Source organism: Mustela lutreola, chromosome 3 (genome assembly GCF_030435805.1).
Source record: "Mustela lutreola isolate mMusLut2 chromosome 3, mMusLut2.pri, whole genome shotgun sequence".
Classification (NCBI taxonomy): domain Eukaryota; kingdom Metazoa; phylum Chordata; class Mammalia; order Carnivora; family Mustelidae; genus Mustela; species Mustela lutreola.
Window position 1 is genome coordinate 96,621,451 of NC_081292.1, and position 25,570 is coordinate 96,647,020.

The 25,570-nt window shown below is 39.0% G+C and overlaps 1 protein-coding gene across 6 annotated transcripts in view; it reads right to left on the reverse strand.

Annotated features, from left to right (window-relative positions):
* The window catches only part of SAP130 (Sin3A associated protein 130), a 92,782-nt gene that overhangs the window by 51,547 nt on the left and 15,665 nt on the right, over nt 1-25,570 (reverse strand). For all 6 annotated transcript variants that reach the window (XM_059166534.1, XM_059166533.1, XM_059166532.1 and 3 more), the window contains 7 exons: nt 24,655-24,779; nt 14,764-14,911; nt 14,500-14,590; nt 14,195-14,299; nt 9,899-10,040; nt 6,433-6,554; nt 426-728 (listed from right to left, as the gene is read on the reverse strand). In XM_059166534.1, the coding sequence (XP_059022517.1) occupies nt 426-728; nt 6,433-6,554; nt 9,899-10,040; nt 14,195-14,299; nt 14,500-14,590; nt 14,764-14,911; nt 24,655-24,779 (1,036 nt within the window). The remainder of the gene's footprint in view (nt 1-425; nt 729-6,432; nt 6,555-9,898; nt 10,041-14,194; nt 14,300-14,499; nt 14,591-14,763; nt 14,912-24,654; nt 24,780-25,570) is intronic.

Below are 25,570 nucleotides of genomic sequence, written 5' to 3' on the forward strand. Positions count from 1 at the left end.
TTAGGCTGTTTATGTACAAAACTTTTAATGTTTACAATGACTCTGACAGATAACTCATGTTATCTGTAACTCACGTTAAAAGAAGAAACTAAGGCAGGGGAAATTACTCAAGACCACCAAGCCAGTAAGTGACAGAACCATGATTTTTTTTTTTTTTTTTTTAAAGATTTTATTTATTTATTTGACAGAGAGAAATCACAAGTAGGCAGAGAGGCAGGCAGAGAGAGAGAGAGAGGAGGAAGCAGGCTCCCTGCTGAGCAGAGAGCCCGATGCGGGACTCGATCCCAGGACCCTGAGATCATGACCTGAGCCGAAGGCAGCGGCTTAACCACTGAGCCACCCAGGCGCCCCGACAGAACCATGATTTAAACCTAGTATGTATCTCTTTCCTCTATACCAACTTCCATGAAAAAAACTCAAATTACCTGAAGTCTTTCCTTCAGGTTGAGGCTGCTGAGTACCCATTGGTGCAGGCTGAAGTCCCTGTGTGTTTATTGGGGTTGCTGAGTGAATTCCCTGTGTGCCCACTGGTGCTGGCTGTATTCCTGGAGTTCCGATGGGTGCTGGCTGAATCCCCTGTGTACTGATGGGTGCTGGCTGGATCCCTTGGATATGTCGAGCATGAGAAGCATCCACTGTCATCAACTGCATGGGATTTAGGTGGACGGTGGATGCCACCCCAACACTAGTTTGAGCTGTGATGGCAGAGTTTGGAGCCTGAGCGGAAACTGAAAATGATGCAGAAAGTTACAAGAGTGTCAGCTCTGATTAGATATAGTCCACATAAAGAAAAAAAAAACACTAAAACGAAAACAGACTTTTCCGCTGTAAAAGATCTAAACCCTCAGTTTTTATGGCACCTTTTTTTTTTTTTTTTTTTTTTGAGAGGGAGAGAGAGAATCCCAAGCAGGCTCCACACCCAGGGAGGAGTCCCACATGGAGCCTGATCTCATGATCCTGAGATCATGACCTGAGCTGGAATCAAGAGTGGGATGTTCAGCCAACTGAGCCACCCAGGCACCCCAGTTTTTTTTTTTTTTTAAGGTTTTATTTATTTATTTGACAGAGAGATCACAAGTAGGCAGAGAGGCAGGCAGAGAGAGAGGGGGAAGGAGGCTCCCTGCTGAGCAGAGAGTCTGATGTGGGGCTCAATCCTAGGACCCTGAGATCATGACCTGAGCCGAAGGTAAAGGCTTAACCCACTGGGTCACCCAGTCACCGCTTTTTTTTTTTTAATTTTTTAAGGATTTACTTCTTTATCAGAGAGATAGTGAAAGCACATGCGTGCCCTAGTGGGAGGGACACAGAGAGAGGGAGAGAGAGTCTCAAGCAGACTCTGTGCAGAGCACAGATGTGGGGTTTGATTTCACAACCCCAAGCTCATGAACTAAGCAGAGCTGGATGCCCAACCAATATGCCACTCAGGAGCCCCATAAAACCTCATTTTTTTTTTTTTAACAAAGCACTACATAAAGCTCTATATATTAGAGCTTTTTCCCTCACTTCTTATCAGCGTGATATGATCTTCCTGCAGATTACTAGAAAAGCATTAAAACAAGAAAAAGGAAATCATCTATTAAATTCTAAATGTGAGTCAGGCAACTGTCCTAAATAATTAAAATAAAACTTCTGAGACCCACCCATGGCTCCCAGGTCAAGAATATTTGCTCTAACTGATGGAACCAACATCATAGGTATTTTTGATATATGATAGTTACAAATTTTAAATTCCATATATGCGCTGAAGATAGAGAACAAACAAGTTTCCTTTTTCACTACAGTGTATATTAAAAACTCAAAAACAACAAAATTGAAAACAGCAGCATTCCCAGGAAGCAAAAGAGAAGGAATTTCTATTTGTGGAAAGAAAAATACAAATGATGTTTCTTCTCAAATAAATGAAATGTTATTTACAGTAACAAACATACGGAAACAACCCTAAGGATCTAGTGATGGATAAATGGATAGAGAAAACGTGACATCTATCTCTACACACACACACACAGAGAAGAGTATTCTTTAGCCTTAATAAAGAATTAAATCTTGGGACGCCTGGGTGGCTCAGTTGGTTAAACAGCTGCCTTCGGCTCAGGTCATGATCCCAGTGTCCTGGGATCCAGTGCCACATCAGGCTCCTTGCTCAGCAGGGAGCCTGCTTCTCCCTCTGTCTCTACCTGCCATCTGTCTGCCCGTGCTCACTCTCTCTCTCTGACAAATAAAATCTTTAAAAAAAAAAAAAAAAAAAAAGAATTAAATCTTGCCACCTGTGACAACACGGATGGACCCTGAGGGTATTATGTTAAGTGAAATAAGCCAGACAAGGTCAGAAAAAAACCCCATATGATCTCACTTATTTGTGGAATTTAAAAACAAATATAAACAAACCAAGTTCATAGATACAAAGAACAGACTGGCAGTTGCCAGAGGCAGGTAATGGGGGATGGGAGACATGGGTGAAGGGGGTCAAAGGTACAAACTGCCAGTTATAAAATAAATAAGACTTTGGGATGTAGTATACAGCATGGTGACTATGGTTAATAATACTATACTCGATATCTGAAAGTTCCGAAGAAGATATATCTTTGTTTCCATCACAAGAAAAAACATTTTGTAACTATCTGTGGTGATGGATGTTGTTAACTAGACTTATTGTGGTGATCATTTCATGATACACAAAAATACCGAATCATTACGTTGTACACCTGAAACCAGTATGTCATGTCAATGACATCTCAGTTGAAAAAAGGGGAAACACTGATGTAATTCAAGCTTTATATACCATATATATAGTGGTTAAATTGTTATTATCAATGACAAAATTGCAGCAAAATGTTAGTACATGTAAATTCATAGTTACCGTTACATTATAATTCTTCTCTTGATGTAAAAGAAAGAGAAAAAGAAAAAAAAAAGAATCAACCTGGCAAAGCTATTAGTTTCTTCCTGAGAAGTGAATGAACCTTTTTTTTGTTCAGTAACAGTTGTGGGCATTTGCCTGAACATGTAGTACACGCATGCCAAAACCAAACCACTCTGGTCTGAGCGCATATTCTGTGCTAATACTTTATTCACACACAGAAAAGAGCTTTTCCCCAGTCCCACCCTGTGGTTCTGTCCTGTGCATTCTAAGAGGCTTTCCAAATGTCACTTCCTTTAGAAATGACTCCTGACCTCTAACCTTTCCCTTTCAAGTAGAAATAACCTCTATTAGCTCAGAAGCAGGTTGGTTTTGTTCAAGTCTCTTTTACTGGAACGTGGCACTTTCTAGTAAGAGCTCTTCAAGTCTTATCTCCCTATTAGGGTCTAAGTTTGTTCAAAGTGAACCATTTAAGAGTCACCTTTACAAACAGAGCCTAACATAGGACCTTACATACAATAACAGGGTTTCAATAAATATCTATAAAATTAATAAATAAGGGTGCCTGGGTAGCTAGTTCAGTTGGTTAAGCATCTGCCTTGGGCTCAGGTCATGATCCCAAGGTTCTGGGATTGAGCCCCACATTGTATGTCAGGCTCCCTCTCAGGAGGGAGCCTGCTTCTCCTTCTCCCTGTCCTTCCCCTCCTCATGCATCCACTTTCTCTCCCTCTCTCAATAAATAAAATCTAAAAAAAAAAAACAAAAAAAACCCACCATGAATAAATAAATGAATAAAATGGAAAACATCTCTGAAACAAGTGAAATTTCAGAACAATCTGAGAGGGATCAATTACTTGCAAACTATATAAATTATACATATGTATTCATAATTTACGTGTTTATATCTATATTCAATGAACCAAAAAGATTCCATCTTTATAATGTAACCACCACCCATGAACAATTGGTCTACTCTATCATAAACTATATATTATAGTAATCTCATATTTGGCCCATTATATATACATTTTCTTATCTTCCTCCTTATTTGAAAAACATTTGCTTTAAAATCATTTAAAAGGAGCCACTTGAAAACAGGATATTGTAAGCTAATCAATCATTCCTTCAGTTGTGTTCATCTATGCAAAGATCCACAAGCCTGAGAAATAAAACATTACCCATCATCTGCACCAACAATTACAGTATTGGAAGAAATAAATTGCTGTTCATTGGACTACTCATTTTTCTGTGTTCCTATCCATCAGGACTACTGTAGTAGTAAAGAAGACAGCTGGAAGAGAAACAGATGGTTGGCAGGATCCCCAATTCTTCTGACAGTCCTCTTACAATGGATTTTTATAAATAAATGTTTATATAAAATGGTAGTGTCTGCAGATTATTCTAGCTCAAGGGAGCCTATGCAGGTCCTTTTTAGTTAGATAGCACTGAGAGAAATACATATCGGTCATGAATTTCCTACCCCAGAAAGGCAACATAACTGCACTGTTGTGGAAGTACCAACTGGGTAAGGGAGATGAAGGAACCTGAAGGAAGTGCTGTTATTGATAGACTTCAGAATTTTCAGCTATGAGTGTAACACACATACACACCGACACACACACACACATGAAATTTATTTCTTACTTATCAACATGGTTCTACCATACTTACTGCCATCCTACTTTTTACCATAATCAATTAAACATGGTTTTATCTTTATAGGATTGTTAACAAAGAACAGTTGTAAGTTTCCTTTAAAAAGATGCTATTACTTTGATGTATAGCAAAATATGACAGAAAACTCAGAACAATTCATCAGCTACTTCCCCACATTAAAATAAACCTAGGGACGGGGTGCCCAGGTGGTAGAGTTGGTTAATCATCTGACTCTTGGTTTCTACTCGTGTCATGATCTCAGGGTTGTGAGATCAAACTCTGTGTCTGGATCAGAGCTCAGCGCAGAGTCTGCTGCACATTCTCTCCCTCTCCCTCTGCCCCCACCCCTTTCATGCGCTCTCTCAAATAAATCCATAAATCTTTAAAAAATAAAGAAATAAATAAACCTTGGGGAAAGTTTTGTGGAAAACAACAACAACAAAAAACCCAAGGCAGAGACTGAGGAACCCGTTTCCAAAGAGATTTAAATACCTTAGAATTTTGAAGTTTTGAGCCAACACTGCCCAATGGAAATATAAGTCATACATGCAATTGTAAATTTTCCAGTAGCCACATTAATAAAGTAAAAAGCAGACCAAATTAATTTTTTTTAATTAAAAAAAAGTTATTTACTTATTTGATAGAGAGATCACAAGCAGGCAGAGGCAGACAGAGAGAGGGGAGGGAGGAAAGCAGACTCCCTGCTGAGCAGAAAGCCTGATGTGGAGCTTGATCCCAGGACCCTGAGATCATGACCTGAGCCAAAGGCAGAGGCTTAACCCACTGAGCCACCCAGGCACCCCAGGCCAAATTAATTTTAATAATATACTCTGTTTAACCCAATACATCCCAAATATTAAAATTTCAAAATAGAATCATTACAAAAATAATTAGTAAGATACTTTACAGTTTCTTTTCCATACTATGTTATTTTCAAAATTCAAGGTATATTTTATAAAAAAACATATTTCAAATCAGATACTGAGTTCAGTTTTTATCAGAAATATTTTATTTGGGGGCGCTTGGGTGGCTCAGTGTTAAAGCTTCTGCCTTCAGCTCAGGTCATGATCCCAGGGTCCTGGGATCAAGTCCCGCGTTGGGCTCTCTGCTCAGCGGGAGCCTGCATCCCTTCCTCCCTCTCTCTGCCTGCGTCTGTGCCTACTTGTGATCTCTGTCTGTCAAATAAATAAATTAAAAAAAAAATCTTTAAAAAAAAAGAAAAATATTTTAATTGTATTTTGATTCAATATAATCTACAATTTTGAAGCAGTAGTTTCATATTACTAAGTTGTTCCAAACATACTAAAAATTTCTCCAATTTTAATTAAGTAAAACAAAACAAAAAAATCAGTTTTTCATTTGCACCAGTTCCCCCTTCAAGTGCTCAATGGCTCCATGGAGCCTTGGCTGCAGTGCTGTTTCACATAGAAGAGCAACACCCACAATCTGGCTCTCTTATGCCTAAAGTGAGCTGAGCGTCTCATAGGAAAAGAAAACACAAACCCTGAGGATTAATTATTGTTTTTTGTTTTTTTTTTCTGGATCGGCAAAAAGAATGCTATTTACTGGTGAGTGCTGACATAACTGGACTAATACTAAAAAACACAAGGGAGATCCACAAAACAATAGAAGCTCGCCCCATAAAAGTATGGGTTTTACCATTTTAACTCATAACAAATTGTTAACATAATACTCAGGGTGGGATAAAAGCATACAAATACACTAGTAAGTAGCAATCTTCTTATAGATCACAGAGATATGATCTAAAACCTTACAGCTTCAGATTTTAGCCTTATCTGAACTTGAAGATAGAAGGTGGAGTAATTAAATCCATACTACAAATACTCATTGGTCAATTTTGACCTCACTGCTTCCAAAAACTGGAACGTTAAAAGTCCTCTTAATAGCAGGGCTCATACCTGGATACTGTCGGATGGTGGACACGGAGCTGGTGATTGGAGTGTAAGTGTGCGCAGCCAGTGGGTATGCAGAAGGTGGGTATGTTGGCAAAAAGTACTGGAACTGAACAGGAACAGATGGTCTATAGACAGAAGACAGGTAATATAAACCAAAATAGGTCTATTTTCTTTTTCAATTTCAAATGATCCTATCCCCTATATCCTTTTTGTATCCATATATGCCATGCCAACATTTCCCCAATTGTGTCCCAAATAAACTGTCAGATCAAAGGACACACACCTAGAAAGAGGAGCATTTGTAAAAATAAATGGGTGCTATAAATACATCAATAAACACGAAAATACAGTAACAATCACCAAAACCAACACAAAAAAACCTCAGTAATCAAAGGTTTTCTCTGCTCAATTCCACTTGAAAGACTCTAAAGTTTACACTGGCAAATCTTATCAAATACAAGTAAAACAGAATCCCAACCTTATACAAACTGATTCAGAAACCAGAAAAAGAAAAGAGCAAATTTTAACATAGCCCTGCCACCAAAACTAGATAGGGAGAACAGGAGAAAAGATGATAAACAAATCTCATTCTCTACATCAACACAAAAATTTCTAAAAAAAAAATGGAACTAAGTACTGTATAAAACAAAATACATTATGATCAAATAAGGTTTACCACAGTTAGATAACAATGATTCAATATCAAAATTTCTATGAATGCCTTAGATTCTTTAAAAAATTAAGAGATCATTTGAAGTATCACAAAAGATACACAAAAATATTTAATAGAAACATAATACTCTATGTTAGTTATACTAGAATTAAAGAAAAATTACTTCCCGCTTCAAATTTGGATAGCATTCAATACTTAGGATATAAATATCTTGACAAAAGGAATGGAAAAAAACTTTGTTCCTTAATCTGAAAATAGCACCTAGCAAAATCTATTCTGAAATTTCCCAAGAATTCCCATTCAGATCAGGAATAAGATAAGACTTCTTATTATCTCTACTCTATTTAACATCATATTGGAAGCTCCAGGTAACGAGAGACACACAGGTTTGAAAAATGGAAATGAAAAAAATACCTCATCCTTCAAAAAACTGTCCCTTTTTGTACACAAAATAAACACTTACATAGGAAATCCAAGAGAGTCGATAAACTTTTAGGGCTAACAGGTGTGTTTAGCAAGGTGAATGGATACAAAGACCAATATATTAAAACCTATAAGCATTCCTACACACCATAATATGCAAACAAGAACATTTAAAAATGACCCAATTCTGAAACTACTTCATATGCACTGTACCAGGTTCTCACTGGGAGAGAAGATATAAATACGGAATGGGGGAGGTAATGGGGTTGAACTAGAAGGATCAACTAAAAAGTTTTTTTTAAAATTTTTATTTTTTTAATTTATTTATTTTACAAAAAGAGTGAGAGACCAAGGGAGACAAAGGGAGAGGTAGAGAATCTCACCCAGGCTCCCCACTTGGCATGGAGTTTGGCAGGGGCTTAATCCCACAATCATGACCTGAGCTGAAACCAAGAGTCAGACACTTAATCAACCAAGCCATCCAGGCACCCCTAATGAGTTTTTATGATGTCACATACTTCCTATTTTGTCAGCTAAAAGAGACTGGAAGAAATGACAATCAAGTAGCAATAAACAGAGCTAATGCCTAGATTCTGGTTTCTAAATGATGAAAAGGAACCCATGGTTAAAAATGGTAGATTTTAGGGCTCAGACAATATTCAGGAGAAACTTGGAATATCTTGTTGTGATGGGAAGTAAGGAAGGGGTAGAATGTATGGGACATGGAAAGCCCATAGGAACTGGTCTGAAGAAACTCCCAGAGACAATGTGAACATCAAAACAAATGACAACAATGAATTATAATAATAAATAAATCCACGAGTCCATGCTCATTTAAAAAAATAAAATATACAACAAAATAGGGACGCCTGGGTGGCTCAGTTGGTTAAGCAGCTGCCTTCGGCTCAGGTCATGATCCCAGGGTCCTGGGATCGAGTCCCACATCGGGCTCCTTGCTCGGCAGGGAGCCTGCTTCTCCCTCTGCCTCTGCCTGCCTCTCTGTCTGCCTGTGCTCGCTCGCTCTCTCTCCCTCTGTCTCTGACAAATAAATAAAATCTTTAAAAAATATATATATATACAACAAAATAAATGGGGATATATAAAAATTTATTTACATAAACATGCCAACTGATAAATGTGGAAGAAATGATAGAAAATGTCACTATTTTGCAATGATCATACTGCAACCATCAACTGATTCAGCCAAGAAACCTCAACAGAGGGATGCTGGATGGCTCAGTCCGTTAAACATCTGCCTTCAGCTCAGGTCATCCTAAGACCCCGGGATCGAGTCCTGCACCAGGATCTCTGCTCAGTGGGGAGCCTGCTTCTCCCTCTGCCTGCCGCTCCTCCTGCTTGTGCTCTCTCTCATGCTCGCTCTTTGAGAAATAAATAAAATCTTAAAATAAATAAATAAATAAAAGGACTCCTTTAAAAAAAAGAATCCCCAATAGATGCTAATGCCACTGAATGAAAGTTTATTGAGGAACAGGGTTTTTACAGGCTCCAAAATTTTCACAAAGATTAGTGGTTTACAAAGCAGAAAAACAGGGGCACCTGGGTGGCTTGGTCAGTAAAGCATCTGCCTTTGGCTTGAGTCATGATTCCAGAGTCCTGTGATCGAGCCCTACACTGGGCTCCCTGTTGAGTGGGGAGTCTGATTCTTCCTCTACCCCCGCCCCCTGATCATTTTCTCTCTCAAATAAATGAATAAAATCATTAAAATTAGGAAAAAAGGAGAAAAATATATCTTTATAGAAAAATCTGGCAAACATCACCTTCACTAGGTAATTAGTGCTGACATAGCTAACAATGAGACATAGGGGTGGCTCTCAGTAACAGTGAGAAGAATGCATCACATAAGTGGTATTTGCTACAAAAAGGCATTACTTGAATCTAACTATGAGGAAACAATTCAACAACCCTAAACTGAAGAATTTTCTACAAAAACAACTAGCTTACCTATACTCTTCAAAAATGTCACTTTATGAAAGAACCATTTTTGGGTAACTGCACTAAGGTAACGAGCAGGTCTTTGTTCTTAGGGGATGAAAATGAAAGTACTTAGGTATAAATGGTCATGCCACTGCAACCTATACTCTAAAATCAGCTCAAAATAAATCAAACACAGAAACACACCAAATGAAAAAATAGATACCAGTAGAACATCCATCAAAAGAAGAACAGCTAAATAAACACAGCACGTTTTCGTAAAATTAAAAAAAATTATACACTGTATTATTTTCAGGAGGAAATCTGAAAATAAGAATAAACATATATGTAACTATATTTCTCAGACATTTTTTGTGTTATTGAAAAATCAAAACAATTAATGACACATTGGGGTAGTGTAACTGGCACATTCCCTCCTACCTATTGTCACTTCGGGTTTCCATGGCCACAGGATTTGGAGAGGCCCGATGACCTGAAATGGGAATCAGGCTACTCCTCTCTGCAGGGTAATCAGGCTGGATCCGAGGAGAAGTGTGTGTGATCTGCTGCGGCACCACCTTAGCTACAAATGCAAAATCCAATCATATTACCTCTCATATGCTTTTATTGGCATGCCAAAACATTCTTGGCCAGCAACAATCTTAAGAATGCAAACAGTAATAAGAAGCCTGGATCTTGAGCTTTAATCAAAATAAAAAAAGAAAGATAAGCATATAAGATTCAACTGAATTATTTCAAGCCAGTATCCTACTGATACATTCATATATTCTCACTGTTATTTGCCAAAGCAGGGTTCAACATCAATACTTTAACAAAAATACCAGGACTTCCTGGAAACCTTTTTTAAAGGAGAAAAATTTTTGACAACAGCAACAACAAAAATCAACAAAATTTTGAATACCAACACGGCAAAGACCTTAGCTTCTACTGAACAATCCATAGCTAATTAGTACTAAGTCAATCATTTTAATTTCGAAGTCTCATCTACAAGAAGTCCTTCTTAAATCATCACTTTATTTCTAAGATCCTTTGAATGTCCTGTGATTTAGCACAAAACTTTACAGCAAAATCAAAATGACTACAGAGTTTTCAAATCTAATCTGAGGCTCAAAGTTTGCTCTCCTCTAGCATTTGCAATCAAGTTTTGTTTAGAAGGCATGGCTGAACGGGACATACTTTAGTGTTCTTACAGACCTGTCTATTAACTCTATGTAGGAAAATTTTTGGGGAAAAAAAAGCTGCAGTCCACATTAGATATATAGAAGGACAGCTACCATCTGTGCAAGACCCCACAGTTACACCAGTGACAGGGACATAAACACTGGAGACTAGGATGATGCCACCACATTACCTAAAGTGCAGTGCACTGAACACCAAAGGTAAGCAATACAAGTCCACCATGATTCCCAGCTATTTCCCAATGGAGGAAGCTGGACATGTTTCTGCAGGATGATAGCCGGGATGCCCACTTCGACCACTGATGACTTGTACTGGCTAAGGCAGATGCCATGCCTTAAGGATAATGCCATGAAATATTTTCCATCAGTAGTAAATAGAGGGGGAGCTGAGTGGAAAGCAACTTAGTCTTGTTTTTCCACTGTGCCCATAAAAGGTAGGAGAAAAGAATGCTCCCAACAGGAATGCAGCTGTCATCTGGCAAAGTGGCTAACTACTGGTTGTTAAACCATACGCATGCCCATGAATTTATATCTGTGCCTTTTTTTCTAATTAAAAAAGCCACACATTGTCAATTATTAAAAAAAAACAGACTTAGGGAAAAACAATGCAAAAATCCCAAGTTGAACATAATGCCACCTTCAAAGATGATCCCTGTTTACTGAATGCTGTGATCATCTGATTCTGCTTTTTTAGAATTCTGATACCACCATCATATGTGGGCCAGAGAATTAAGAAAAAAAAGATGGTATTCTATTAGAAATAAGCATTCAGGGGCGCCTGGGTGGCTCAGTGGGTTAAAGCCTCTGCCTTCGGCTCAGGTCATGATCCCAGGGTTCTGGGATCGAGCCCCGCATCAGGTTCTCTGCTCAGCAGGAAGCCTGCTTCCTCCTCTCTTTCTGCCTACTTGTGATCTGTCAAATAAATAAATAAAATCTTTAAAAAAGAGAAAAAAAAATGAGCATTCATTAAAGGCAAAAACTCTATGTTTATGGTAAATCAGGCTTCCTGCCCCCCCAACTCAATACATTCCTATTAGTAAAAATAGTTGAATTCAATATTTAACCTCACCTGGAAAAAGCTGCTTAAGTGATTTTAATATATCCATTAAAACCCCACTTGAAAATCAATGCTCTAGGGTTAATATCAGGTTTCCTTTCTCAACTGAGGTACCCCTATAACAGGGATCCTATAGTGATGTAACAAAGAAATATTTGGCTTACTATAAAAGAAGAAGAGAAAGCCAGAGCATAAGCCTGATGGAACTTCGACAAAACCTATCACATTAAGGGACACCTGGGTGGCTCAGTCGTTGAGTGTCTGCCTTTGGCTCAAGTCATGATCCCAGAGTCCTGGGATTGAGCCCCACACCAGGCTCTCTGCTTGGCAGGAAGCCTGTTTCTCTTTTCCCTACCCCCCTGCTTGTGTTCTCTCTCTTGCTGTCTTTCTCTGTCAAATGAGTAAATAAAATCTAAAAAAAAAAAAAAAAAAAAAATCACATTAAGTGGCAGATGTTAAATCTGTTTGGACACTTCTGTCAAATGATTTTCACAGAATTTAGCAAATAGTGAAAAATCAAAGATAAAATAGCTGGGAGATATGAACTGTAATACTGTAACCTAAGACAGGTAAAAAGTTGATAGTTTCAGCCAAATGAATGCACATACTTCTGTTACTTCTGTCTCCTGGTACTCTGAGTTTATTTCCACAGTGTCATCTCTCAGCAAGATACAGTGACATAAATAAGAATGAATCTCTAAATAATTCTTTACAGTGATGATTCAAGATGAAACCAGAGAGCCCCTATAAGGATACACTGCTCTCTTATACTGGTCTAATTTACTTTATAGCTATAGATATGCTAGTGAGACTCTTGACTATAAAAATGGCAAGAACAAGCCTGGTTCTGTTGTTACAGTGCTCAGGGTAACTGATGACACTGTTAGATACAGTCAGAAAGTGGAGTGAAGTGACAGTTATGGAACAAGCAACAATCTTTTTCAACAATAGTACATCAATGCTAAAATCACACACAACACTCCCACCCTCCAGCCCTTCTCTTCTTTTCACAGGACAGAATTAACTACCTGCACCACAGAAAGGTAAGAAAGAAGTACGCTCTCTCTGATGTCAAGATGCTGTGAGTGGTAACGTGAGAAAGAGCCAGTAGCAGTGTTTTCACTGCTAAAAGCCTACCATGGGGCTCAGTACCAATTTAAGGGCAGGAATGGCTGAGTTATCCAAGGGAGGAGGAAAGGCTTCCTGGGTTCCACCATCATTCTGGAAAAGTGTCCTCCAAGTCTGCACAGAGGGATGTGAAGCTGTCTTATATGGGAAGGAAGAAACTATCGCCGTGCTGGGATATAGCAGGTGGGGAAGGTATACTTCTACGGTCACCAGATTTCTGACTGTTAATTATGCCAGTGTATCATCTTACAAAAAGCATTCTAAAAGTTTATGAAAAATATGGCAGCTGTCCCATGACTCTGGGAGTAAAACAGTACGATGAGGCATGCTTACTGTCATACAACCAAGGCAAAGCTAACACGAGAAACTAAACCCGGAGCTTGTGAATTAAAAAGAGCAATGCTCTGCTTCAGAAGCCAGTCTCTGCTTTGGAAGCTGTGACAGCAGACATCAACCCGTAGGACAGGTGTGGGCAAGTCCTGCCTGATGTCTGAATTGATACTTCGGAATGGCTGTGGGAAAAATCAGAAGAATATTTCATGACAGATGAAAATTATATGAAATCCAAATTTCTGTGTCCATAAAAAGTTCTACTGAAATGTACCTACACTCAATTGTTTACATCTTATCCACAGTTTAGCAGTCGTGACACAGACCTGTGAGGCCTGCAAAGCTTATAATATTATCTAGCCCTACAGAGAAAGGTTGTCAATCCCTGCTCTTAATGACTATTTGGCTGCCAGTAACTTCAAAGATTTTTTAAATATTGAAAGCATATTTAAAAGGGGAATAAACAAAGCTTAGAAGAAACTTTAGGATGTTTGTGAAGTATCCTGGGGTAAGAGTCAGATGAGAACTGAGGGTAATCAACCCGAGGGTTATCACCCTTCCCACTGTGCATCGCCTAGAGTTTTCCTGAACACTCCATCAGTAGTACAAGTTCTCTTCATTCCAGACCCTTGCTTCTTTTTTGCTTTTTCTGTGGATCTCATTTAACTATGTCAGTGAAGTTAACTTTTTATCACTAAAAGACACACAAAGGAGAGGTAAAAATCTGATGAATGAGAAGTCAAAGTTGTGTGAAAATAATGTTTACTTTCAGATCTCAAAGATTATTATATGTGCTGCCGAAGCGAGCACCAGATCTCAAAGATTATTACCCTCTTTTCCCTCCTATGGTCAACACCAAATCTATATGACAAATATACTAAAAACTGAATTCAGTGTTGCTTTGAAAATCAATAATAATTTTAAAAAACCCAAACAACCCAATACTAGCCCTCTATATGAAGACCTAGTCAGAAGGGCTGAAAAATCCCTTTAAGCTCTGTGTGAAGGCTGCAGGACACTTACCAACTGGGATGTTTGAGGTGGTCACAGCGGTAGCATGGGATGAATGTGAGGGCATTGTCATGGTAACAATTGTACTCGTGGGAGCTTGTGTGTGTGACACAGATCCTGAAATTGGAGGAAAAAAAGTCTTCAATAATGGCCTCTCTACACACACTACCGATTCTCAAATACCTGAGAAAAGCTCTTGGGAAAAGAGAATGCTTCTAGCCTTTTCTTTTTCTCTGATTGAAGTTGAGAAATGGAAAATTAACTTACCACTCCTGCCTCACACTTCCTTAGGAGGAAGAGCAGGGCTGCCAACTTACCGGCCGTGGTTGCTGAAGGAATGGTGTTGGTTGCCAAGATAGGTGCTACTGTTGCTGCAGCCACTGGTGTGCCAGTACTGAAGATAGTTTTCTGGGGGGGGGGGGGGGGAGATATCCCACAATACAGTTATAAACAAGAACATTTCCCCCTGAATCCAGTTTAAAAGCAATTACTGCCTTCAATACTGCTAGGTTCTCAAGAAATTGGGCAGAAGTCTGGTTTTAACCCACAGCCTCCACAGACAGGTTCACCTTTGGTTTTACCTGTGCCATGGTATGAAGCTGTTGTTTTGGCGTCCCTAATGCAGGATGAGACGGCAGTGTGATTCTTGTTGTTACATCCCGTGACTGGGCAGGACGCTGAATACTAATTGCTGCAGATGGTGGATGCTGGATAGACAAAGCTGGCCGACTGAAAGAGATAGGAAAGACACGATTTCTCACTTGTCTCTAGACATGATGCAGGCAGTCAAGGCCATTTGCTCTCTTGTACTAGACCATCATACAGTTTATTTTTTAGGTCTGTGACACCCACAGGTGATCCAATGAAGTAAATGGCCTGTTGAGTTTCTCTCCTGTAAGTTCCATAAACCTCATTTCCAAAGGTATCAATATGCACTATGAACCGAATCAATTAATCTATAGTCATTTTCAGCACTCTCAGTGTAGTTAACTGAGAGTTAACTCTCAGGACAACCCTAAGTAAGCATTATTATATTAATACACTTCACTGTGTGGACAAAACTGAAGATACACGCTAAGGTTTTCACATTATGAGGGAGAATTACAGATGACCCTGGTTAACAGCAGCCCACCCTATTGCCCCCAAAGCACTAACCTGCTCTCAACTTCCTATCATTCCTAACTGTATTGTTTCTTCAAAATTTAGTTGTAACTTTTACAGATTATAACTTCTATAACTTTTATAACCTTTATAGTTATATATTAGTTATAATCTAATTACTGAGATATCAACACAGAACCCATCTCAAATTAACTGGCAGCAAGTTACAGAAACTGCAACAGTGGCAAGATAACTTGACATTATAACAAAGTTGGCATTTCAAATCAGAGGGGGAAGAATGGACTATTTAAATAAGTGATGTTGGGAAGACTATGTAGCCCTTTGAAAAAGATAAAATGGGATCCATGCTTCATGCATCATTATAGCAGGATAAATAAAAAGAGGATCAAAGATTTTACAGCAAATTAAAAAGTACATGAAGAAAAGACAGAATTCTTTTATAACCTGAGTGGAAGAGAGCTTTTTAACTATTAAAAGCTTTCAAAATCTAAAAGCTATAAAAGATCTAAAAATTTGACTCTGTGAATGAACAAGCAAACCTACTTAGTAAAACACACTATAAGCATGGTCAAAAGACTCAAAAATCAAAGTGCAATCTTAATATACTAGGAATTCCTTGCAATGAGAAAAATAACAGCCAAATAAAAATAAGCAAGAGATATGTGCAGCCAGTTCACTAAAACGAAAATGCAAGTGGCTCCTTAACAAAGAAAAGATGCTCACTCCCAGTCATAGGAAGAGAAATACAATTTAAAATACACTAGATAACACTGTTCACCTATCAGATTAGCAAAAATCCCCAAAATGAACAGCATCATGTTGTTCAAGCTGCAAGGAAACAGGCACTTCCAAACATTCTGGAAGGAGTGCAAACAGGTACAGACCTTAAGGAAGGCAATGCTAGGTATCAAAATTATAACTGCATATACCTTCTGAGTAACAGCCCAATGTTATTGGGCTTTTGGGAATTTATCCTAAAGGTATTCTTGCACACATGAATAATGACTGAAGTATAAGTGTATTCACTGCCATATTACTTATGATAGTCAAGTACTAGAAACCTCAAACCCATTAACACATACAATGGATCACTGTGCTGGTACTAAGAGAACAATGAGGCTATCTAAGTAATGAAATAGGAAACTTTCAATACATGTTGTTATATTTAAAGAAAGCAGAGAATATATGAATTAATTTTGGGTAAAAAGGATAAAAGAACTGCACTCGGATCTGACTATATTTAACTAACATTGGGTGGACATCCAGTTAGTTACTACCAGAGAACTCAGAAAACATAAAAGGAAAGGAACAGAAGAACCTGGTAGACGGGGGACAGAGGAGAGTGTGACATCCTTCCTACACATCTTTTCATGCTTTTTATATTTTGAAAACACGTGAATACAAATTAAAAAGAAGTGAATAAGCTGAGCTGTAAGAGTAAAAACTTGACTGAGACTGTATGTGTCCAAACTAAGCAATGGTTTCATCTCTCAAATGGCATCCTCTCTCAAAATGCTTTAAAAACAAACATGGTGGGATATCAGTGAATAAAGTGTTCAAACTGAATAAAGGATGGTTTTCTTTCTGAAGAATAAGAGCAAAATGCTTTATCATCCAAGTTAAAGGAAAGCTGAAAAACTAGCCACAGATATAACTGTGAACTTGATGGAACTCATGGAGAAGAAAGTGTACTACAGGGAGACTGGATCTTTATGTTTTCCAGGATGAACCATTTCCCCATGCCCATTCCTTATGTTCACCCAAAATGTAAAGGACTCCTAAAGAGTTCCCTTACCTGACTCTCATGTTCTCAAGCCAGAAAAAACCCCCAGAAACATATAAACCTGGATAATCCTAAAAAGACCTTGGGTCACTCTTTTTAAGCCTATTACACCTCTTCCACTGGTCATTTAAAAATGGGAATGAGGAATGGATCTTCTCTGATAATTTAAGTGACCACTTTGAGATTTTCTTTAGGTTTCATTTTCTCTCTGCTCATTATGGTAGAACCTAATTTTTATTATGAATAACACAGTCCAAAATTATATCCAGAAACACAAAGAAGAAAAATACAAGCTCTATGTTTATTCGACAGTTAGCCCAATAAATCCCCCCCCAGAGCAGCAGCACACTGATAAGATTATTGGACTAGATTAGCCGGTACATGGTAGGCCAATTCTGACCAGGATCTCCACTATCACATTGAGAATTCAAGTACTTTTGCGGCTCCTAGAATTACTGAAGATGACCATTACACCAGTTGTTGTGGGAGTGCAAACGCATGCTGCAGCATCAGGTGTTGGGTACAATCCCTATGGAATCAGCCTGAGGATATTATTCCTGATGTGGCAAGTGGAGACTCGGACCTTGCACAAAGTAACAGGATTCTGATGCCACTGGTCTAGTCAACGAACAGTAATTAGGACTTTGTTTTGCAGCCTGGCTTCTTCCCTATATGGCTTTCATACCCTCTTGAAAGGTGACTGGTATAACATGAGAATAATATTTGCCGACATAGACCACCTGCATAAACTTGTCACTCCAACTACCTAGGATGTCTCTGCAGCTTTACCAGATAAAAATCCATTTTGGAGACTGAAGTTTTAATAGTTGACAACATACTACACTAAGTATAGTGTCATGTAAGACATCTGCTCCCAGCATTTATGATGAAAACCAGGGGGATACATAAATATATATAATTATATAAAGTCATGACAAAATTTAGGACACATGAACTTAATTATTAAAAAAATTTTTGAAGAGCTTCATAACAAAGAATAATGTCAACATTCCAATCACTAGGAAAGGGTCTCCACAATTCACCTTAAATATACTCATATTTAAAAGGTTTGGTTCATTAAAAAAAAAAAAACAGAAAAGACTATTTATATTAAATATTTAAATATGTTTTTAAGTGCTTTTGAAAGCACTTGGTAGTCTTTCTACATGGTAGTCTTTGACTCTCAATTACTCCTAATGAAAAAAACCATGAACACTTCTATAAGGTGTATTACTTGTTAGGCATATTTTAATTCCTTTACATACATTAATATAAGTATTCCTTATAATGATCTGTGAGGTAGGTAATATTATTGCCATTTTCTTTCTTCCCCCATAGATTTATTTATTTGAGAGAGAGAGGGAGAATGCGTGCATGACCATAGGAGGACCAGAGGGAGAGGGAATATCCTCAAGCAGACTCCCTGCTGAGTGTAGAGTCCGACAAAGGGCTTGATGCCAGGACTGTGAGATTATGACCTGAACCAAAATGAAGAGCTGGACACTCAATTGACTGGGCGACCCAGGCACCCTATTATTGCCATTTTCTTTTTTTTTTTTTTTTTTAAAGATTTTATTTATTTATTTGACAGAGAGAAATCACAAGTAGGCAGAGAGGCAGGCAGAGAGAGAGAGAGGAGGAAGCAGGCTCTCTGCTGAGCAGAGAGCCCGATGCGGGACTCGATCCCAGGACCCTGAGATCATGACCTGAGCCGAAGGCAGCGGCTTAACCCACTGAGCCACCCAGGCGCCCCGCCATTTTCCATGTAAGGAAATTGAAGCATTCACTCTTTGGTCTAGCACTTCTACAGATCTTGAAAGTATACCATCAAAACAGGCAACAGCACATGCTGAAATGTCCATCAGGACATCCATAAGCTAGGATACAAAGCAGCCAAAAATAAAGGGAATAAATATCTCTATGTACTGATTTGGAATCATCTCCAGAATATATTAAGAGAAAAATGCAAGGCTCAAAACAGTATATATAAATATAAATACAAATGCAAGGCTCAAAACAGTATATATAAATATAAATACAATATGCTATATTTTCTTTTTCTTTTGAAAGTTACCTCTTTTTTTTTTTTTTTTTTTTTAAGATTTTTATTTATTTGAGAAAGAGACAGAGCCAGAGAGAGAGCACAGGCAGAGGGAGAAGCAGAGGGTGAGGAAGGGAGAAGCAGATTCCCTGCTGAGCAAGAAGCCTACCATGGGGCTTGATCCCAGGATCCTGGGATAATGGCCCGAGCTGAAGGCAGACACAACCTACTGAACTAGCCAGGTGTGCTCCAACATTTGAGGGATAGAGAGGACAGTGAAACTCCTCACTGTATACCTTTTTACATATTTATATTTTAGAAATATGTGAATCTTAATTAAACAGAAAATACTACTACATATCTCACAGAGAAACTGATCACTTCAAGTGACCTCTGAATACATTTCTGCTCCATTTAGTAGGATGCAGTCTGAAGACAAAAGAACTGGGAAGAAGTCTTAAACTTCACTATCTCTCTCTCTCTCTCTCTTTTTTTTTTTTAGAGACTCTTTATTTCTTTGAGAGAGAGAGAGAGAGTGAGGGGAGAACACAAACAGAGGTAGTGGGAGAGGGCGATGCCAACTTTCTGCTAAGCAGGGAGCCTGATGTGGCACTTGATCCTAGGACTCTGGGATCATGACCTGGGCCGAAGGCAGACGCTCATCGACTGAGCGACTCAGGCGCCCCAAATGTCATTCGGTCTTATTATTAGTTTAATCTACAGAAAATAAGGGGTTGATTTATGACCCATGAACTTGGTACTCTGGGTTGTTACTTTGAAACTATTTTTTTTTAATATTATGGACCAAAGAACCAAGTAGTTGTATTAATGTCTTGACACAAGGTTTGTAGCGTAAGAGAAAAGATGTACAAATATAAAACTGAAGAAAAAAAACTTTTAATGTTAAATTTCATTCAGAAATATCAGTATGAAGACATGACTGTGTTTACTATATTGATTACCTCTGTTCACAGAAAGAGCCTAAAAGCAATGATACCCTAGGAGCAATGTGTACCCTTAGCACTCAGATCTTGGGTTCTAATTACCATTCTCCACCAAAGAGAACCAAGAATCATTGGAGAAATGGTTGATTTCAAGGCTAGGGAGGCAGAAAAAAATAAAGGGCCTCATTTACCATGTACCAAAAAGATTAAAGTACTCAAAGTCTAAGAGGAATTATCAAAATGACACTGAAGCCAGTTTGAAGGGTTTCTCACTAGCCAAATTTGGGGCAACTGGGGAAAAAAAGATTTTTATTAAAATATACCGAGTAAATAAAACACCCCTAAGTCCATAGTGGCAACTCCCCCATACACAAAAAAGATCAGAGATTAAGCAGGGTCAGTCAGCTTCTGTGGGAGCACAGAAAGTACTCCCACATCTGTTGTCTTAATCAATATACTCTTTCTCCTAGCAACGAGATTTTCTTTAATGGCCTCAAAGGCAGCTCTAGGGACAGAGACCCAAATTAGAAACTTGAAAAACACAGAACACTTGGGGTTAATTTATAACAAGTGAACCTGTGACCATCTTCCAGTGTTGAACTGGATCTTTGTTTGACTTCTTCAGAGTGAGGGCAAGAAGTACTGCAGGCAGAGACTGCAGGTTTGGGATTTTCTCCTCCTCTCAGAGAATAGTAACAAAACAAAAAGTAATGCAATCTCCATCTCTGGCAACATTAAGAGATACCTGACACCTCAAACCACAGAAGAGGTATCTTCTGTGATACACACACTGCCAAGGGCAGTGATACCCAAACAGGGACACAGGCGCCAATGCAGACAAGATCTCTGCAGCTACAAGTTAAGGGTCAAAACCCAGTCAAGTATAATTCTCCAAAGTGAGGAGTGCACTCTGACAGAAGAAACCAAAAGCTTTTGTTTATAACAGCAGGAGCTGTCAGTGAAGCAGGACCTGGACACAGACTGGTTCCAATATCCAATAATTAATGACAAAGGGTTAAACTAGTAATCACACATACAGATAAGTGCCATGTGAAAAACAGCATGTGGTGAGGGGTGTCTGGCTGGCTCATCAGGTAAAGCAGGTAATTCTCAATCTCAGGGTCATGAGTTAAAGCCCTATGTTGGGCACAGGGCTTACTTTAAAAAAAGAAACAAAAAACCCCCAGTGTGTGGTGAGACCTAGGGAAAAGCGAAATTGCCATCTGGGGCAGTCTATCTTCAATGTCAGGAGAGAAGTACAACCAAGAAAACAACAACAGAGTACTCTGAGTCATTAGGAAAATTTCCCCTAGCCAGTATACAGCCCAGCCCACAAGAACCAATTACAAATAGCTGATGCAGAATAAGTTCAACTCAATTCAAAGATGAGTACTCAGAAAGCACCCAGCACAAAACTTATTTCATGATGCTATAAGAAAAATGGTAGATAGAAAAGGAAGTTTACTAGAAACGCTTTCACTAAGCAGATGAAAATTGTACCATGAATGAAGAAATGTAATGAAATAACTCCTTCCACTAAATGAAAACACAAAGCAAAGATATGAGAGCTCACTGGACAAAATAATAAGATAACAGAAGGGAGACAAAATAAATAGGCATAGTTCAGGAGAGAAACAGAAGAAAATATCCACCTTTATCAGGAATATAGGCAAAACTAGAAGTTGAGCATGACAGACAATGCTGAAAACTCTGTAAGAAACAGAAAAGACTTTGAGAATATTAAGCAGAATCAAAAGGGAAGAAGTTAATAAAGTTTAGATAAGGAAGTCATACAAAAAAGATCTAAAAAATACATAACTGGGTGTCCCTTCACTAAAATGCAATAAAATGAATATATAAAGATACAATTCAAAAAAATTGTCCATAAATATACTTTCATGCTACAGATTAAAAAGGTCACCATTTTTCACAACAAAACGATACATAATGGTCACAACAAGATGAAAATCATCTTGACAAAATTCAACATCTCTTTTTATTAAAAACTCAAGGCACTAGAAAAGAGATACTTTGATAACATGATATAAAAAAGAAAACCTGACTCTTTTCACTGTATACACATTCATAACTTTTTAATTTCTTTGTATCACCTAAATATATACAGGTAATATAAAATTTAAATGAACAACACATAGTCTGTTTTATGTTGGGCAGTTGTGTCTCTTTGTACCTCAGGCAATATTTTCAATTACCAGAAGTATTCTCATTTCACTGAAGAGGAGACTAAGGATCAGGGAAGTTGAGAAACTTGCCTAATGCCACAAAGCTAATGAATGATAGAGCTAATGGTTAAATATAAGTCCTAGGTACACTACTGCATTTAAAAGTTACTTTTTTCAGAGTTCTGTTCTAGGCCCTCTTAACTATTCATTCCCCTTGGAGAGCCTCAAATACCTCAAAGGTTTAACTGCAGCCCACAGGCTGAGGACTTCCAAACTCATTATCTCTGGTACCGACATCTCTTCAATCACCTGCTGATAACTACCACTTGATTGTTCCATGGATAAACTCAGTATCAAAAGGCAACATTCTTTCTAAAACTTTCTTTCTTGTTTCCTTTTTATTTACTTGGTCAAAGGACAAAGAAACCAGGGAGGTGTCTAGACTCTCTCTTCCTCACCACTCTGCCCTGCCTCCACCTGGCAACTGACAGTTATGGATGGTCTTAATATGTATGACAGCTTTAGTCTCCATGCCTACTACCCCTCTTTTCTGTTTAGTGCATCACTTGTTTATATTGCCCAAGGCACAACATAACAAATGAATTGATCAAGAAAGACCTCCTGGCAAGACTCACATCCCACTGCCTCCCCCCAACTTTCACAGCCTTACCACAATATGGCTTGGGACAGAAGGACAAACACCATCATATCTTCACCCAACTGTGTCATTTCTAGGAAGCATCACAGATCATTCCTTCACTTATTCCTGTATGGCTCTACAGAGCTCTCCCTTTTCAGATACCCAACCCTTCCAGTGCAGCCTCTGAACCTGAACAGTCCATTTAGTAAAAGTCCCTACATCCTCAATCTCTTCTCTGAATATATCCTTTACCTCCCTGCCCTAATGAATCTGGGTTCTCCCCTGAGAACACTGCTTCCCCCTCCAGCCCTCTCATCTGGGAGACATTTTTTCTCTTGCAAACCTCTTCCCCATCTATACAGTTTTCCTAAATAATCTCCTTCACAACTCTTCCCTGGACTCCAAACTCATCTATTAACCAATCTCAACATGTCCACTTGGGTGTTCACAAGTCAGCACAACTGTCCAATGTCCAAAAATAGTCTGGAATTCCTCCCCCAAACCTACTCTTCCCATTGTTCCTCATCTGAAGTTATAGCAACTCCACCTTTCTAGCTTCATAGGCCAGCTAGCAGGGCCAGAATCCTGACTCTTCTTGTTCTCTCACTGCCCCTATGTAATTCCTCTGAAATCCTCAACCAACTTCAAAACTCTATTCTGGGGGCACCTGGGTGGCTCAGTGGGTTAAAGCCTCTGCTTTCAGCTCGGGTCATGATCCCAGGGTCCTGGGATCGAGCCCCACATCAGGCTCTCTGCTCAGCGGGAAGCCTGCTTCCTCCTCTCTCTCTGTCTGACTCTCTGCCTACTTGTGATCTCTGTCTGTCAAATAAATAAATAAATCTTTAAAAAAAAAAAAAAAAAAACTCTATTCTGAATCTAACCATGTCTTTCCACCTCCAGCAATGACCTCTTCTCAATTTCTGCATGCCTTCCTAAACCATATCTCCATTTCCAACTTTGCCTCTCCACAGTAGCCAGGCTTAAGATCATGACACTGCTCTGCTCAAAACTCCACTAAGGCTTCCCACTGTATCCCAGCAAAGTCTAAACCTGCAGAGGGCTTCCTAAGGCCCTCATGTGGAGACCCTGTTACCTCCTAAAATAATCTCTTGCCGCTCTCCTACCATAGCCTCTTGCTTCTCCTTATCTATGGCAAACACACTCCTGTCTCAGGGCCTTTACACTTACTGTTCCCACTGTGCAGAATGTTCTTATCCACACAGCCACAAGACTCACTTCATTAGATTTTTCAATTTTCTGCTCTAATCCATTTTTTTTTAAAGATTTTATTTACTTATTTGACAGATAGAGATTATAAGTAGGCAGAGAGGCAGGCAGAGAGAAAGGGGGAAGCAGGCTCCCTGCTGAGCAGAGAGCCAGATGTAGGGCTCAATCCCAGGACCCTGAGATCAAGACCTGAGCCGAAGGCAGAGGCTTAACCCACTGAGCCACCCAGGCACCCCTGCTCTAATCCATTCTTAACAATAGTCTTCCCAGACCACCTTACAGGAAATAGCCTGTACCGCTTACCTTGTCACTCCAAATCTTACCCTAATTTTTCCTCAAAGCACTTTTGACCATCTAAAAAAAACTTTTTTATTTGTATGTCTCTAGCCCCTAAAAACAGAAACTCTATGAGAACAGAAATTTCTGGTTGCCCACTGCTTTATCTCCAGTATTTATTGAGTTAAATGAAAGGACAGAAAGGAAAGGAAAAAGGGAAAGGAGGAGAGCCTGATCTCCAAACCCCCAAATATACCTAAGTGCTGAATCAGTAGCATGTGCTGCAGTTGTAGTAATGACTGGAGACTGAGCTCTGGTGGCTGAGACAGTTGCTACCACAGCAGGAGGGATGGTATTAGAGGTGGTCACAGGTGGGCGAGACTACCAAGAGAAGAGAAAAAAATAATTCATTAAAACAAGGAGCAAAATAAAATACAGTAAGCCAAACACTGCAAGTATAATTAGAAACTTGGGCCTTCAAACAAGCATGTTTGTGTCCAAAAGAAAGCAAATTCTCACCACTATGACTAAAGAATTCTCTTTTCAGATAGGTAATTTTAACATCCAAGAGAGAGAATTACCAAAAAATACCTATCTTGGCTGGATGGACTATATAAATTTCTTCCTTCCAAGTAGGACTGGATGCAATATTTTGTCCTATTAGTATGAGTTGGGATCCTACCCTTCAGATCTAGAGTGCCCACAGATTTGTTGTTGGTTCTGGTATAGACATTTTACACTACCACATAACCAAGTGCTTTCAATAGGGGGATCTCAGCCATCAGATCCACTGGCTCTCAGCCCTCTAAACTAGCAAACACATGAAAACAGTGCTTGCCTGCAGGAGATTCGGGGTGCCCTAGATGCTCTCTGGCTGTTTTCACATGGATGTACTTCCCGTAACCTCCCCTATACTACATCTGGGTGTAAAATCTTCACCAAACAAGCTCCACCCTGGGCTTCACCTGCTTCTCCACCATCGATTCTTTCAATCATCTGAGCTCTCCTGGGTAGACCCTTTCTTGACCCTGATACAGTTCCACATACATTACCAGTCTGGCCCCCAAAAGTATCTGAATTTTCATCTGTCAGTGATTCAGCTCCATTAACCTTTCAAGGATAGTTCTTTGACCGCATGTTACTGTGTTCAAGAAACTTAGTCGCTCTCTGTT